This window comes from Gobio gobio (assembly GCF_949357685.1).
Source record: "Gobio gobio genome assembly, chromosome: 1".
Taxonomy (NCBI): Eukaryota; Metazoa; Chordata; class Actinopteri; order Cypriniformes; family Gobionidae; genus Gobio; species Gobio gobio.
The window spans coordinates 4,272,969-4,289,208 of record NC_137097.1 but is presented as its reverse complement, the minus strand read 5'-3'; the positions used below and the strand labels follow the sequence as shown (position 1 = coordinate 4,289,208).

Here is a 16,240-nt window from a genome sequence, read left to right as displayed (position 1 = left end):
TCTGTCGTCTGGTTTCCTTTCTGTGAACTTGTTTGAGGAGCCACGCCTCACAAAATAATAATTTCACACTAAAACATTCAACAAAAAACAGCAAATTAATTAAAACTGCAACATGATTCAATCATTTTACACTGCAATAGATGTTTGAACATATTCAAAGAAGGAATTGTTTCTAATGGGGTAGTAACTTGAAAATAATTCCATAACCATGGAGCATAATAAGAGAGAGATGATTGTCCATGCTCCGAGTGTATCCTAGGCACTACTAATTTAATCCCATTAGATGATCTAGTGCTATAGTTCTTTCCACATAGGCATACAAGACTAGTAATGTAATTTGGAAGCATACCTAATAATATTTTATTAACATATGTGATTTCCTTCTTTGATATAAAGACGACCAACCTACATAATTGTATAACAAACAGTGATGAGTACGTGAACAAGCATTTGTTATAAAACGCAGTGCAGAATGATAAACACCATCCAGCCTTTTCAATAAATATAAAGAAGCATGCATATAAATAACATCTCCATAATCTAAAATAGATAAAATTGTACTCTGTATAATTAGCTTTCTTGCTCCAGAGGAAAAGAAACCCTAATCTTGAGGAATTACATTAGTTGATAGACTCCGATTAGAAATCGATGCAATAGATTCGGCTATAAGGTCTGCAGACACTTAAAAAAAAATGGTTCAATTTTATCATACCTAGCTGATTTTTTTACAGCCTAAATTTGATAGTAGTTTATGAACTTGGGTGGGTGATATAGGGGTAAAGAAAATAAATCTGAATCACTATAGTGAGACAGCTCGTCAATTCCCTGTTCAGCAATGAGTTACTAGAATCTGTTATCGAACTAACTGAATTAGAATGACTATTAAATATATCTGTGTCTGTAATTAATCTTTGGATCATTTTTAAAACTTTTGGAAGATCAGTTTGAGATTTATTTATTTATTCTTTATTTGACAGGGACAATGGACAATACAATATTACCCCAGAATTAGCTACAAAGCTAAATTTCATCTGTTGTCCCTGGGCAGGAGTACACCAAATTATCAATTAAAATACCATACAGATTAGAAACAATAGAATACAAAAAAATAAAATAAAAAAACATATTCAAAAATCGTTTACCTTGTATAATTAATGATCACAAACCTGACTTGCCTTTAAAAATATTTTCAAATGTAATTTAAACTGGACAAAGGTAGTACACTGTCTAATATCAGTTGGTAAACTATTCCAATTATTAACAGCCTTTACAGAAAAGGCTGATCGACCAAATCTGTTTTTCTAAAATGCGCTTCACAGTCACCTCTTAATGAGGCTCTTGTCGGTCTTAAACTGCAAGATCATTCACAATTTTATACATTAAACTACAGTTGTGAAATACTACAAAGTTATTAAAGGTAAAAAGATTATGATTTTGAATTATAAGACAATGATGATGTCTGTCAGGTTTCTTATCAAACACTTTTATAGCACGTTTGTATAAACTATGCAAAGGTCTAAGAGTAGATTTTCCTGCTTGGGACCATGAAGAAATGCAGTAAGAGAAGTGAGGAAAGATTAAAGAGTGCAGAAAGATTCTTGCAGCTGAACTGTACAAACTATTTTTTAACATGCTTTTCAAATGTTAAGTGAGTGTCTAAAATAACTCCAAGATATTTAAAATCCGATACAATTTGTAATCTTTTGCCATTTACTAATATATCTGGTATAACCTCCTCCATCTTTCTAATTAACGATAAACAACACAGATTAAGCCAATCTGAGATTTTGGTCATGACAGCAGAACATTTTTGTGATACCTGTTCAGTTGTTTTAGCATGTACATAAATCACAGTATCGTCTGCGTACATTTGAATAGATACATCAAGACAAACATCTGGAAGATCATTCAAGTACAGACTAAAAAGTAGAGGTCCTAGTATGGACCCCTGTGGTACCCCTGCTGAACAGTGTCTTATTTGAGCCTACAAGAGATTTTGTTAATTTCCAAAATTTAGAAGTATCGTTCATGTTATTTTTAATCAGATTTAAATAATACTGACTTTTTGAACTTTTTATCAATTTTGTACATTTATTCCGTAATAATCTATATTGGGCCCAGTCCTCATCACTATTTGTTTTCTTTGCTTTAGACCAAGCCCCATTTCTTTGCTTAATAAGCTTAGAAACGGATTCGTTGAACCAAGGGTTATTTCTTCCACTCACCCTAAACCTACGTAAAGGAGCATGTTTATCACAAATTTCTAGAAAAATAGATTTAAAATATTCCCAGGCATCAACCACATCCGGTAAAATTGAAACTAACTGTAAATTACTATTATACACATCATTCAAAAAAGCTTGTACATTAAATTGTTTAAAATGATGTTTAAATATAAATCTAGGTGAAATTTCTCAAAAGAGATTGCACAGTGATCGCTAATATCATTACAAAAAATTCCTGTTGCAGAGAAAACATGGGGTATATTTGTTAAAACCACATCAATCAAGGATGATTTGCTCATATCCTTTCCATTTAGGCGAGTTGGTGAATTTATCAATTGATCCAGACACAAGGAATTACAAATTTCCTTAACCCTCTGAGGTTCTTCGTTTTCCAGTCACACTCAGGACAAGGACCCGACCCCTGAAATCAATTATTATTATTTTTTTTGTCAGTAAAATCAATTAAATGTATTTTTGTTCAATAATATATATATATATATATATATATATTTTTTAGGTCATTTTATGATGATAATGAATATTTATGCAATAATTATGATCCATTTTCCCCCATTGAATATAATAGAATTTTTTTATATATAATTTAAACATTTCTTTTTTTATTAATGCTGTATTTCAGGTTAAAGTAGAGACTAGGCCTATAGAATTTTTTTTAAATCAGATTGGTGCCATCTGGTGGAAGCAGTGAGCATTATTATCATGCAATATCACATGTTTACCACTAGATGGATTTACAGCTCCCAGGCTTGTGAATTCTAGTTGTTTCTGCACTAGGGATGGGCGATATCTTATCGTTTGCGATATACCGGTAAAAATTCTCCCCACGATAAGAATTTGTCTTCCCGCGATAATAACGATAAAGCCTAGTTGATGGCGCGACCCATCCGCACAGTGCCGTCGCTGGCCGTGTTGATGCCCTAAGCGTTATTACTTTATGATGGCCGTGGTGGCTGCGTTCGTCACTTAGTATATATGAACTTTTCTTGTGGTGCTCCCCGCAGCACTTACGCGGAGCGCGTGATGGGAGCGGCGGCACTGAATCCGCATCTCACGTGCAGAGCTGCGGAAGAGTTCATAGCTAAACGAGGGGCTACCTGAGGGCAATCTGAACCTGTACATACAGATGTATTTTCACTCGCTGAGCACTTGGACTGACCGCTTAAGAGATTCGCTCCGTCTCAATCGATCGGTAAAGCACACTATTTCAGTTCATCTCAATGAATGCGCGCAGTGTATTTGACGCACATTAAACACTAGTGTGAGGCGCGCGACTGAGAGCGCTCAGTGTTACACACACACTCAAAGAGAGAGCGAGAGAGTCTTACACAACACAGAATTGACGTGCTACATGTAAACAATATCCTTTGTTGTATTTTCCTGTAAAATAAAGGTGTTTATTTGGAATTATTCAGTCTTTCGTGAACAGGAAGAGACGAATGCACAAACCAAACGGGAATCTCATAGGCTGTGCCTGTTTTGATTTCAGCAAATCAGTTCGAATGAGCGCTGACAACGTGATTAATATTCATGAACCCAGAAGCTCATTAATCCTTAGTGCAGTTTATTTTTATTAGTTGAAGAATTCGTGGTATTATTTTATCAACTCAAATGACTGAAGTTCTATAATTAAATCCTTATTTGTAACTTTTTCGTAATCTGAAGACATGGTTGGGATAATTACTTTAGCTGTTTCTGCTATTTTTACCACTGTTTGCACCATGAGTGTATGAATACAGAATCGGTTTACATTTAAAACTTGTCATTGATTTGAATTATTATTGTTTGTATTGTGTGATGTTTTTCAGCACAGTTGCACTATTTAAACATTACCTGCACTTTTACAGAAGACAATTATATCTGCAACTTTTCCATTTCTGAAAAGGCTGGTGTGGAATTTTACATAAAAAAAATAAATGTATATATATTATGTATTATAGGAGCCTATTTGATGACAGGTACGTTTTAAGTAAGATCATTTGTTTTTCTGAGTCTGCATGCAGAATGCATGCAGCTCTCACTTGTATCCAAAAACATGGGGAATGATACTACATTTATCGTCATTGATATCGTTATCGCAATAAATACTAGAAAATATCGGGATAAATTTTTAAGTCCATATCGCCCATCCCTATTCTGCACATATTTGCCTATTTTTTTTTTTTTTTTTTTTTCAGGTTGTGGATTTTAATATATAATAAGCGATTCTCAAAGACTATTTTTGTCAAGTTTTTTGTTTGTTTGCTTGGTTTAAATGGTCATTTGAAGTGCCAGTTTTACTTTATAATACAGTCAAACCTGAACATTGAATTAGAAAGAGAACAAATGGAAAGCATTTTGTTACCCATTGTTTTAATTATAAATAAAATTGAAAAAATTCAATTCTTTCAGTCATCAAATTTTTTATTAACCTTTTATAATAAACATTTTCATTAAAATATTTTTTTGTACAATTCAATGAACAGTAACTCTAATAATAAAATAAAATTGGCAACAGCAATTATGAACAAAAAACTAAACAGCAAAAGTATAATAATTATCAAACAGTAAATGGAAATCTTACACTGTGTGTGTGTGTGTGTGTGTGTGTGGGTGGGTGGGTGGGTGGGTGGGTGTGTGTGTGTGTGTGTGTGTGTGTGTGTGTGTTCAAGAGAGAGACATGGTGTGTGACTTTTGCATTTTGGATCCAATGTCTCCCCTTTATTTGATTCATTGATTTTATTTCACATTTCTCTGTCACACTCAGGACCTTCAGGTCAAAAATGACCCGACCCCTGAAATCAATTATTATTATTTTTTTTGTCAGTAAAATCAATTAAATGTATTTTTGTTCAATAATATATATATATATATATATATATATATATATATATATATATATATATATATATATATATATATATATATATATATTTTGAGGTCATTTTATGATGATAATGAATATTTATGCAATAATTATGATCCATTTTCCCCCATTGAATATAATAGAATTTTTTTATATATAATTTAAACATTTCTTTTTTTATTAATGCTGTATTTCAGGTTAAAGTAGAGACTAGGCTAGGCATGTGCCGGTATCAAATTTTCATGTTGCGATTAATTGCTGAAGCTTTTATCACGGTATACGGTATTATCACGATATTGAAATAAGTTGCAAAAAAAGTGTTGTCATACTACAACAGGTTAAATCACTTTCTTATTACAAAAGAACCAAACATTTAAATACAATAAAGCAATACACAAAAATGTATAAAGTAAAGAAATATTTAAAACAGATTAAAGTGCAAAAGAATTATAAAGAACAATAGGTATGCTGAAATGTACATTTAACATAGATTAATACATGCTTTAGAAGTATTTTTCATTGTCAGTTTGTTAATGAAGGAACTAATGTTAAATACTGGAGCCTTGTAAAGTGTGTGATTGAACAACAGTCAGAACATATTCAAACAATATCTAGGGCATGTAATTTAGTCCAGATTAAAATATAAAATGCAAGTTTGAAAATGAATAGCCTTAAGTCTTTAAGTATTATGTATTAGGTTATGTGATTACTGGGGAAACGACTGCATTTCTGCTGTTCCGTCAGCGCCCTCTGCTGTCAAAGAATGAATGTGCACTTCAGCGTGTCTCCTCATTCCGCCATGTGCTCGGCTCATGCACGGTCTATTTATATCATTGCACGTTCCTCTTGGTCTATTTACATCAGTGCGCGTTCCTCTTTGACGTGTTGTTCATTTTAAACGGTTGATGGGTAAAGTATTCTTAAAATTAATTCTAAAAATCGGAATAATTCGTAATAAATAATTATTCACGGTATTTTGAAGTGCCCACGATAACTATATTGTGCATGTTCATTATTGCGGTATATTGTATTACCGTTTACCGGCACATGTCTAGACTAGGCCTATAGATTTTTTTTTAAATCAGATTGGTGCCATCTGGTGGAAGCAGTGAGCATTATTATCATGCAATATCACATGTTTACCTCTAGATGGATTTACAGCTCCCAGGCTTGTGAATTCTAGTTGTTTCTGCACATATTTGCCTATTTTTTTTTTTTACAATTCAATGAACAGTAACTCTAATAATAAAATAAAATTGGCAACAGCAATTATGAACAAAAAACTAAACAGCAAAAGTATAATAATTATCAAACAGTAAATGGAAATCTTACACTGTGTGTGTGTGTGTGTGTGTGTGTGTGTGTGTGTGTGTGTGTGTGTGTGTGTGTGTGTGTGTGTGTGTGTGTGTGTGTGTGTGTGTGTGTGTTTGTTCAAGAGAGAGACATGGTGTGTGACTTTTGCATTTTGGATCCAATGTCTCCCCTTTATTTGATTCATTTATTTTATTTCACATTTCTCTGTTACAGTTTCACCAGTCTCATATTTCCCCTATATGTGTGTTTGTGTGTGAGAGAGTGTTTTTGTCTGTTTTGCACTCTTGATGTTTTAGAGATTCACCCCTTCACTGTTGTGTGCTCTTTCTGCATCCTGACTGATTTGTAGATTATAAGCACAAAAAAACTCTGTATTTTAATTTTTTGGCCAATTTCCCATTCATTTCCTATGGGGTCATTTTTGACCCGAAGACCCTGAGTGTGACACTTTTTTTTATGACCACTTAGACTTTTCAAATCCTGTCCCCAATTTGTTTGTGTGTTCATATACCAAGTACCAATAAAGTCACCAAGTTTAATACCATTCCGGTGAATACAAATACAATTCATATTTACTTTAGTATAAACTGCAATCCCTCCTCCTTTTTTACTACGATCAGCTCTAAAAACATTATGTGTACCATATCGTCTGTAATTGATTTTTTCAGCTAAGTCTCTGTGATTATTATTATATCAGCATCAGTTGAATCTACCCAGATTCGCACTGTATCCATCTTATTTATCAAACTTCTCATGTTAGGATGAAGAAATCTTATACCATTGCTTGATTTAAGTTCCTCTGGTGTTTGAAGCTGGGCCAGCTTTGGGCCAGGGTTGGGGTGAATGTTACCTGAAAGCAACAGCAGAAGCACAAACCACTTTCTCCTCACCGTGCCGCAACTCTTATTGCTGTCGCCGCAAATAGATGTAGCATGATGGGTCAGTTTTCTGTTTCCTCTGACCAAGAGGCAGTGTAACCCTTGTGGTGAATCTCGTGACCAAACAGTCCACCAGAAGGGAAATTCAAGAGCCCTCCACGACACATCCAAAACTCTAGTCCGTTTCGTAGCGGTCTCCCACAGCCCAAGTGCGGGTCTCTCCCAGCCGCCAACAAACCGCACATCGCCCACAGGCGGCTCCCCGATCCGCAGCAGCCTCAGCACACGAGGCCCACGGCCAAAGTAGGCATATCTTCATATATACCCACATTTTTTCGGCATAGGATGGTCTGGCGTTAATAAGCAAAACCAAAAAATAAAAGGAGCATAAAACAGGTAGCATAAACACATCAATAACAACTAGTGAAACTTTAAAAACTTTAGATAAATGAACACAAACACACACGTGCGGCCATCTTGGATCAGGGATTATTTAAAGGGCGTGTTAGTAATATGCACCTATAGGTGGGTCATCAGATGACCACCTTCCCCCTCTCTTAGTTTGGGACACTTTTACCGTGGCCCTATGAGATCACTCCACACAGGAGGCGATTCAATCATTTAGATTGAATGTAAAGTGGGGAGAGTTGATCAGCTGATTTATCTGAAAGATTGGTGAGATTTCTAACTTGTTGAGCCTCTTCTGTATTATCAGCTCAAGTAAGACACAATTGTAATTAAATAGATTTTATTAACAAAAGATAAATAAGAATAAATAACACAACCCCGGATCTGTGTCATATTCTCGCGCATGCGTCGTGGAGGCACACACGGAAGGCAATAACAAGTTGGATAAAGGTGTTATTTTGATTTTTTTTTTTGCGCACAAAAACTATTGTCGTCGCATCGTAAGATTATTGTAGAGTCACTGTGGTGAGATGGACTTTGTAACGATGTTTTAAGTGCCTTTTATCGGTCTTGGGAGTGAAAATGTACTGAATGCCAATGGAGGCCTATCTGAAGCCTTTTTTTTACACTAAAATATCTTAATTTGTGTTCCGAATATGAACGGAGGTCTTACGGGTGTCCAACGACATAAGGGTGAGTAATTAATGACAGAATTTTCATTTTTGGGTGAACTAACCCTTTAATACAATGAATGATAAAGGAATAAAGTGCATAAGACACATAAAATACATGTGATTAAGTTGAGTGTGGCTATGGAAGAGTTGCGTTATCTTATGGAAAGATAAACTGTTGTTTCTCTGAAACTAAGGTCAAGAACCTTATTATGCATCAAACAAATAAACAAAAGATTATTTGTTATTAACTAGCATCAGTTGTATTACCTCTAATTTAAATTAGAAAATCAGATACTGATAATATACAACAATGCCAACGTTTCTGGAAAGATGTTTGGTTAAGTGATATTTATGTTCTACTTGGTTCAGTAAGCAGTCTGATGGCGGTGATTCTTCCACTGGTTGTGCTGGGTGACAATACAGTGGGAAAAGGAGCAGGAATCCGTTTCAACAGTCTTGAACACGAAGATCTGTGGGATGCTGATCTCCTGGAGCACCAAAGGGTCCTAAAATCTGGAACACGCAGACGAGGCCCTGAAGTAGGTGCAGAAGGTGCTTAATCTGGAACACGCAGATGAGGCCCTGAAGTAGATGCAGAAGGTGTTTAATCTGGAACACGCAGACGAGGCCCTGAAGTAGGTGCAGAAGGTCCTTAATCTGGAACACGCAGATCTGTTCCAGTTCCAGGCCCTGAAGTAGGTGCAGAAGGTCCTTAATCTGGAACACGCAGATGAGTCCCTGAAGTTGGTGCAGAAGGTGCTTAATCTGGAACACGCAGATGAGGCCCTGAAGTAGGTGCAGAAGGTCCTTAATCTGGAACACGCAGACGAGGCCCTGAAGTAGGTGCAGAAGGTCCTTAATCTGGAACACGCAGATAAGGCCCTGAAGTAGGTGCAGAAGGTGCTTAATCTGGAACACGCAGACGAGGCCCTGAAGTAGGTGCAGAAGGTCCTTAATCTGGAACACAGACGAGGCCCTGAAGTAGGTGCAGAAGGTCCTTAATCTGGAACACGCAGACGAGGCCCTGGAGTAAAATGGTAAATGGTAAATGGACTGCATTTATATAGCGCTTTTAACAGACCAATGGCCATCCAAAGCGCTTTACACATTGCCTCACATTCACCCATTCACACACCGACGGCGGTGTCTGCCATGCAAGGCGCCATCCAGCTCGTCGGGAGCAGCTGGGGTTAGGTGTCTTGCTCATGGACACCTCGACACTTGGTCAGGTGGAACCGGGGATCGAACCACCAACCTTCCGGTTTGTAGACAACCTACATGAACCACTGAGCCACTGCCGCCCCAGTAATCTGGTAATCTGGAACACGCAGATGAGGCCCTGAAGTAGGTGCAGAAGGTCCTTAATCTGGAACACGCAGATGAGTCCCTGAAGTTGGTGCAGAAGGTGCTTAATCTGGAACACGCAGATGAGGCCCTGAAGTAGGTGCAGAAGGTCCTTAATCTGGAACACGCAGACGAGGCCCTGAAGTAGGTGCAGAAGGTCCTTAATCTGGAACACGCAGATAAGGCCCTGAAGTAGGTGCAGAAGGTCCTTAATCTGGAACACGCAGATGAGTCCCTGAAGTAGATGCAGAAGGTCCTTAATCTGGAACACGCAGATTAGGCCCTGAAGGAGCAGGAATCCGTTTCAACAGTCTTGAACACGAAGATCTGTGGGATGCTGATTTCCTGGAGCACAAAAGGGTCCTAACATATGTAACACGCAGATGAGGCCCTGAAGTAGGTACAGAAGGTCCTTAATCTGGAACACGCAGATGAGGCCATGAAGTAGATGCAGAAGGTCCTTAATCTGGAACACGCAGATGAGGCCCTGAAGTAGGTGCAGAAGGTCCTTAATCTGGAACACGCAGATGAGGCCCTGAAGTAGATGCAGAAGGTCCTTAATCTGGAACACGCAGATGAGACCCTGAAGTAGGTGCAGAAGGTCCTTAATCTGGAACACGCAGATGAGACCCTGAAGTAGGTGCAGAAGGTCCTTAATCTGGAACACGAAGATGAGACCCTGAAGTAGGAGCAGAAGGTGCTTAATCTGGAACACGCAGATGAGGCCCTGAAGTAGATGCAGAAGGTCCTTAATCTTGAACACGCAGACGAGGCCCTGAAGTAAATGCAGAAGGTCCTTAATCTGGAACACTCAGATGAGGCCCTGAAGTTGGTGCAGAAGGTCCTTAATCTGGAACACGCAGATGAGGCCCTGAAGTAGGTGCAGATGGTCGTTAATCTGGAACACGCAGATGAGAACCTGAAGTAGGAGCAGAAGGTGCTTAATCTGGAACACGCAGACGAGGCCCTGAAGTAGGTGCAGAAGGTCCTTAATCTGGAACACGCAGATGAGGCCCTGAAGTAGGTACAGAAGGTCCTTAATCTGGAACACGCAGACGAGGCCCTGAAGTAGATGCAGAAGGTCCTTAATCTGGAACACGCAGATGAGGCCTTGAAGTAGGTGCAGAAGGTCCTTAATCTGGAACACGCAGATGAGGCCTTGAAGTAGATGCAGAAGGTCCTTAATCTGGAACACGCAGATGAGGCCCTGAAGTAGGTGCAGAAGGTCCTTAATCTGGAACAGAGACGAGGCCCTGAAGGAGGTGCAGAAGGTCCTTAATCTGGAACACGCAGATGAGGCCCTGAAGTAGGTGCAGAAGGTCCTTAATCTAGAACACGCAGATGAGGCCCTGAAGTAGGTGCAGAAGGTCCTTAATCTGGAACACAAATGAGGCCCTGAAGTAGGTGCAGAAGGTCCTTAATCTGGAACACGCAGATAAGGCCCTGAAGTAGGTGCAGAAGGTCCTTAATCTGGAACACGCAGACGAGGCCCTGAAGTAGGTGCAGAAGGTCCTTAATCTGGAACACGCAGACGAGGCCCTTAAGTAGGTGCAGAAGGTCCTTAATCTGGAAAACGCAGACGAGGCCCTGAAGTAGGTGCAGAAGGTCCTTAATCTGGAACACGCAGATGAGGCCCTGAAGTAGATGCAGAAGGTCCTTAATCTGGAACACGCAGACAAGGCCCTGAAGTAGGTGCAGAAGGTCCTTAGTCTGGAACACAGACGAGGCCCTGAAGGAGGTGCAGAATGTCCTTAATCTGGAACACACAGATGAGGCCCTGAAGTAGATGCAGAAGGTGCTTAATCTGGAACACGCAGATGAGGCCCTGAAGTAGGTGCAGAAGGTCCTTAATCTGGAACACGCAGATGAGAACCTGAAGTAGGAGCAGAAGGTGCTTAATCTGGAACACGCAGACGAGGCCCTGAAGTAGGTGCAGAAGGTCCTTAATCTGGAACACGCAGATGAGGCCCCGAAGTAGGTACAGAAGGTCCTTAATCTGGAACACACAGACGAGGCCCTGAAGTAGGAGCAGAAGGTGCTTAATCTGGAACACGCAGACGAGGCCCTGAAGTAGGTGCAGAAGGTCCTTAATCTGGAACACGCAGATGAGGCCCCGAAGTAGGTACAGAAGGTCCTTAATCTGGAACACACAGACGAGGCCCTGAAGTAGGAGCAGAAGGTGCTTAATCTGGAACACGCAGACGAGGCCCTTAAGTAGATGCAGAAGGCCCTTAATCTGGAACACGCAGATGAGGCCCTGAAGTAGGAGCAGAAGGTGCTTAATCTGGAACACGCAGACGAGGCCCTGAAGTAGGTGCAGAAGGTCCTTAATCTGGAACACGCAGACGAGGCCCTGAAGTAGGCGCAGAAGGTCCTTAATCTGGAACACGCAGACGAGGCCCTGAAGTAGGCGCAGAAGGTCCTTAATCTGGAACACGCAGACGAGGCCCTGAAGTAGGTGCAGAAGGTCCTTAATCTGGAACACTCAGATGAGACCCTGAAGTAGGCGCAGAAGGTCCTTAATCTGGAACACGCAGACGAGGCCCTGAAGTAGGTGCAGAAGGTCCTTAATCTGGAACACGCAGACGAGGCCCTGAAGTAGATGTAGAAGGTTCTTAATCTGGAACACGCAGATGAGGCCCTGAAGTAGGCGCAGAAGGTCCTTAATCTGGAACACGCAGACGAGGCCCTGAAGTAGGTGCAGAAGGTCCTTAATCTGGAACACTCAGATGAGACCCTGAAGTAGGCGCAGAAGGTCCTTAATCTGGAACACGCAGACGAGGCCCTTAAGTAGATGCAGAAGGCCCTTAATCTGGAACACGCAGATGAGGCCCTGAAGTAAATGCAGAAGGTCCTTAATCTGGAACACTCAGATGAGGCCCTGAAGTAGATGCAGAAGGTCCTTAATCTGGAACACGCAGACAAAGGAACCTCGAAAGTTTGCTCTCCTGAGCTTAACCTTGTTGCAAATGTCTCTGTGTGTCTTCTGACTCTGTGGGCCAGACACTCAAGACTTGGTCAATCCGTTTTGGTCTCTCTGGAGACTCGGGACGTGCTGTAGTCGTCTCGCTGGACTAAAACTCTGAATGTAGTGTTTGTTAATGTCTCTTTCATCACAGGATGGAGGCTCAGAACGTGGTCGTATCTGTTGCTGCCTCACAAGCTGTAGACTCAGATCCTCGGATCTTTTGTTGTCTCTCTGGATTAACCAGAGGCTCAGAACTTGGTTGATCTGTTTCAGTCTCATACTTGCAGGACTCAGACTCAGAACTTGGTAAACTGTGTGTCTCTCTGGATTAACCAGAGGCTCAGAACTTGGTTGCTCTGTCACAGTCTCATCCTTGCAGGACTCAGAAATTGGTAAACTGTTTGTCTGTCTCAAGGAGAAACCCAGAACTGGTTGCTCTTTCACAGTCTCATCCTCGCTGGACAGACTCAGAACAAGGAGTGTCTGTTGAAAGGGTACCTTTATCCTTTTCCGAATTGGAGGGGATTGCAATTTGGCACTTTTCCATTCCAGTGTTGCGATTAGCTGCTGGCATCAGAGGGCGCACACAGTTGGCCTACCCTTCTTTCCCCTGTGGAACTCATTTGCATACTGTGCACAGTTAGAAGTCTTTAAAGTTTACCAATGCATTTCTCACTTTCCAAACCACCATCAGAAAACCCTTGGCAATATTCTAAACAAATAGACACCAAACATGATAGAAAAAGATAAATAAGAACTGTTCATTACTTTGTTCAGTAACAGCTGAATCTGTGTAAGATTATGCATTACAAATAGCTGTCACTGAGAATGCTTGTTTCTCTGAATAAGTATGAAATGGATGTGTGTGGTTTACATCAGTCTTAAGATTTCCAAACATAGTTATGAATGGATTTGGATGGGTCATTGTGGTCTTTCTTTCACCCACTACTGCTACGGTCCTGTGGAATTTTTATGGCAGTCACAGACCAGCACATTAGGGATTAGTCTCTAGGTGGGTGAAGGGCAGAAACTGCAAATGGACCAATGAGATGTCCTGTCCTTCCTGGGCTTTACCAGAGGTGGTCTTCTTGGCCTCCAAGAGATGTCTGGCTGTTGTCCTAGCATCTTTATCTGATGGCGTTGGACAGTTTGTTTGTGTAAGACCACCAAGATCCAATCAAAATGTAGCAAACCTTTGTCCACTGTTATGGACAGAGAGTGGCCCGGCCATAAACTGGGCCCTGGAATGTGCAAACTACTACAGTGTGATTGTGATAAACTCCCGACTTCTAGGATCATATAACTGCGTGATGAAAATTACGTTATTGACGCAGCTTCACATACTTCTGTAATTTATTTTGTTACGACCCCGTCTTCTATGGTTTTCTGAGGGTGTGATTGGCTGCAGACGACCACTCCTAAATGTTTAATTTATGGGCGTATAAGGAGTATAAAAGCGGTATTCACCTGCTAATCAGCACTTCCTCTGGTGGAACACCTCCAGAGAAGTAATTTTGCTCCATTTTGTTGTTTTCTAGTTTATTTATTATTTATCAACATTCCTCACCTTTTGGATTATTATCTTCCCTTTATTGTTTAAATCCCTAGACATGTTATATTTCGCTAACAGATCACTCACTATCTTTATTTAATAAATAACCTTCTAAGTCAAACCATTCATGTGTGTGATCCTCTTTCTGGACGGCAGAGAACGAGCTGGCTGTGACAATTTGCATTAAATTATTTTAACGCATTAAGGACTTTAAATTAACCCGCAAACGCATTAGCATCACCACGGCATTGCTCTATTTTGTGCATGTGTCTACATTTAAAATAACGAACTTGAGTAAATGACCCCTTGATCAGTGGTTAGATCAGCGTAGCAGTCAATAAATGGGTAAAAGAAAGTCACATACAGGACATTTAGGCCCAATATACAGGATGCCCGTGCTAATACGGGACAGTTGGCATTTCAGAGTGGACTTCATGGGAGACCGACGGGAGAATGTGCTTAACTCTGCAAGACAGTGGCCCTCCAAGACCAAAGCTGCCCACCCCTGGTCCCTAGGATAGGATAGGTTATAGATCATACTACCCTATACCCTGCTATTGATGCTTCAAATGTTTAAATTGTTTTATGTATGTTTCTGCCCTAGATCACATGGCATTGAAAGAGGCAAGTCATGAACTTAATGAAAGGGAAGAGGAGGAAGACCATTATGATAAACATCATGACTTCATGACTGGAGAAAGATCGACACAGGCTAAAAAGACTCCCTCACAAAGTTATTTCACCTGCAAACAGTGTGGAAAGAGTTGCAGAAATAAAGGAGATCTTGACGTCCACATGAGGGTTCACACTGGAGAGAAGCCTAACACCTGTCAACAGTGTGGAAAGAGTTTCAGAGATAAAGGAAACCTTATAGTCCACATGAGAATTCACACTGGAGAGAAGCCTTACAGCTGCCAACAGTGTGGAAAGAGTTGCACAAGTAAAGGAAACCTTAAAGTCCACATGAGAGTTCATTCTGGAGAGAAGCCTTACACCTGCCAACAGTGTGGAAAGAGTTGCAGAAATAAAGGAGATCTTAAAGTCCACATGAGAATTCACACTGGAGAGAAGCCTTACACCTGCCAACAGTGTGGAAAGAGTTTCAGACATAAAGGAAACCTTGACACTCACATGAGAGTTCACTCTGGAGAGAGGCCTTACATCTGCCAACAGTGTGGAAAGAGTTTCAGTGAAAAAATAAATCTTGACAGGCACATGAGAATTCACACTGGAGAGAAGCCTTACACCTGCCAACAGTGTGGAAAGAGTTTCAAACATAAAGGAAACCTTGACACTCACATGAGAGTTTACTCTGGAGAGAGGCCTTACATCTGCCAACAGTGTGGAAAGAGTTTCAGTGAAAAAAGAAGCCTTGACAGTCACATGGGAGTTCACTCTGGAGAGAAGCCTTACATCTGCCAACAGTGTGGAAAGAGTTTCAAACATAAAAGAACCCTTGACAGTCACATGGGAGTTCACACTGGAGAGAAGCCTTACACCTGCACTGTGTGTGGGAATGGCTTCACACGGGAAGTAAACCTTAGGGGACACATGAATATTCACTCTAGAGAAAAGCCATCTACATGTGATCAATTTTGAAAGAGTTTGAGATGTAAATTGACCCTTAATTACCACATGAGAATTCCCACTAAAGAGTAGCCATTCATAGTCTGCATTGTCTCTCCCCGGTTGCCTCACCGACACTAATCGACATCCTCAATAAACCCGTCTCCGGCTTGATGCCTCCGATGTTTAGAATATTCCTATCTAATAATTGCCTCATCAGCATGGCATCCTTAATAAACCTGTCTCCGGCATGATGACTCTGATCTTTTGAATATTACTATCTAATAATTGTTTAATCAACACGTCATCCTCAATAAACAGGGATGCAAACACATGTATGGTCAAAAAAGAGAGAGGTAATCAAAGCCCTCTCCCCGCTGCAAATATCCAGATACATACATTGTCACATGCCCCTGCCATCCCCGGGCCACCCTTATAGGCACATAGA

General features: G+C 40.3%; 1 protein-coding gene across 1 annotated transcript in view; it reads left to right on the top strand.

Annotated features, from left to right (window-relative positions):
- The window catches only part of LOC307135464 (uncharacterized protein), a 59,051-nt gene extending 43,101 nt beyond the window's left edge, over positions 1 to 15,950 (top strand). The window contains exon 3 of the mRNA XM_079831943.1: positions 14,831 to 15,950. Coding sequence (XP_079688069.1) covers positions 14,831 to 15,825 — 995 coding nt within the window. The 3' untranslated portion in view covers positions 15,826 to 15,950. The remainder of the gene's footprint in view (positions 1 to 14,830) is intronic.
- Positions 15,951 to 16,240: the final 290 nt, after the last annotated feature.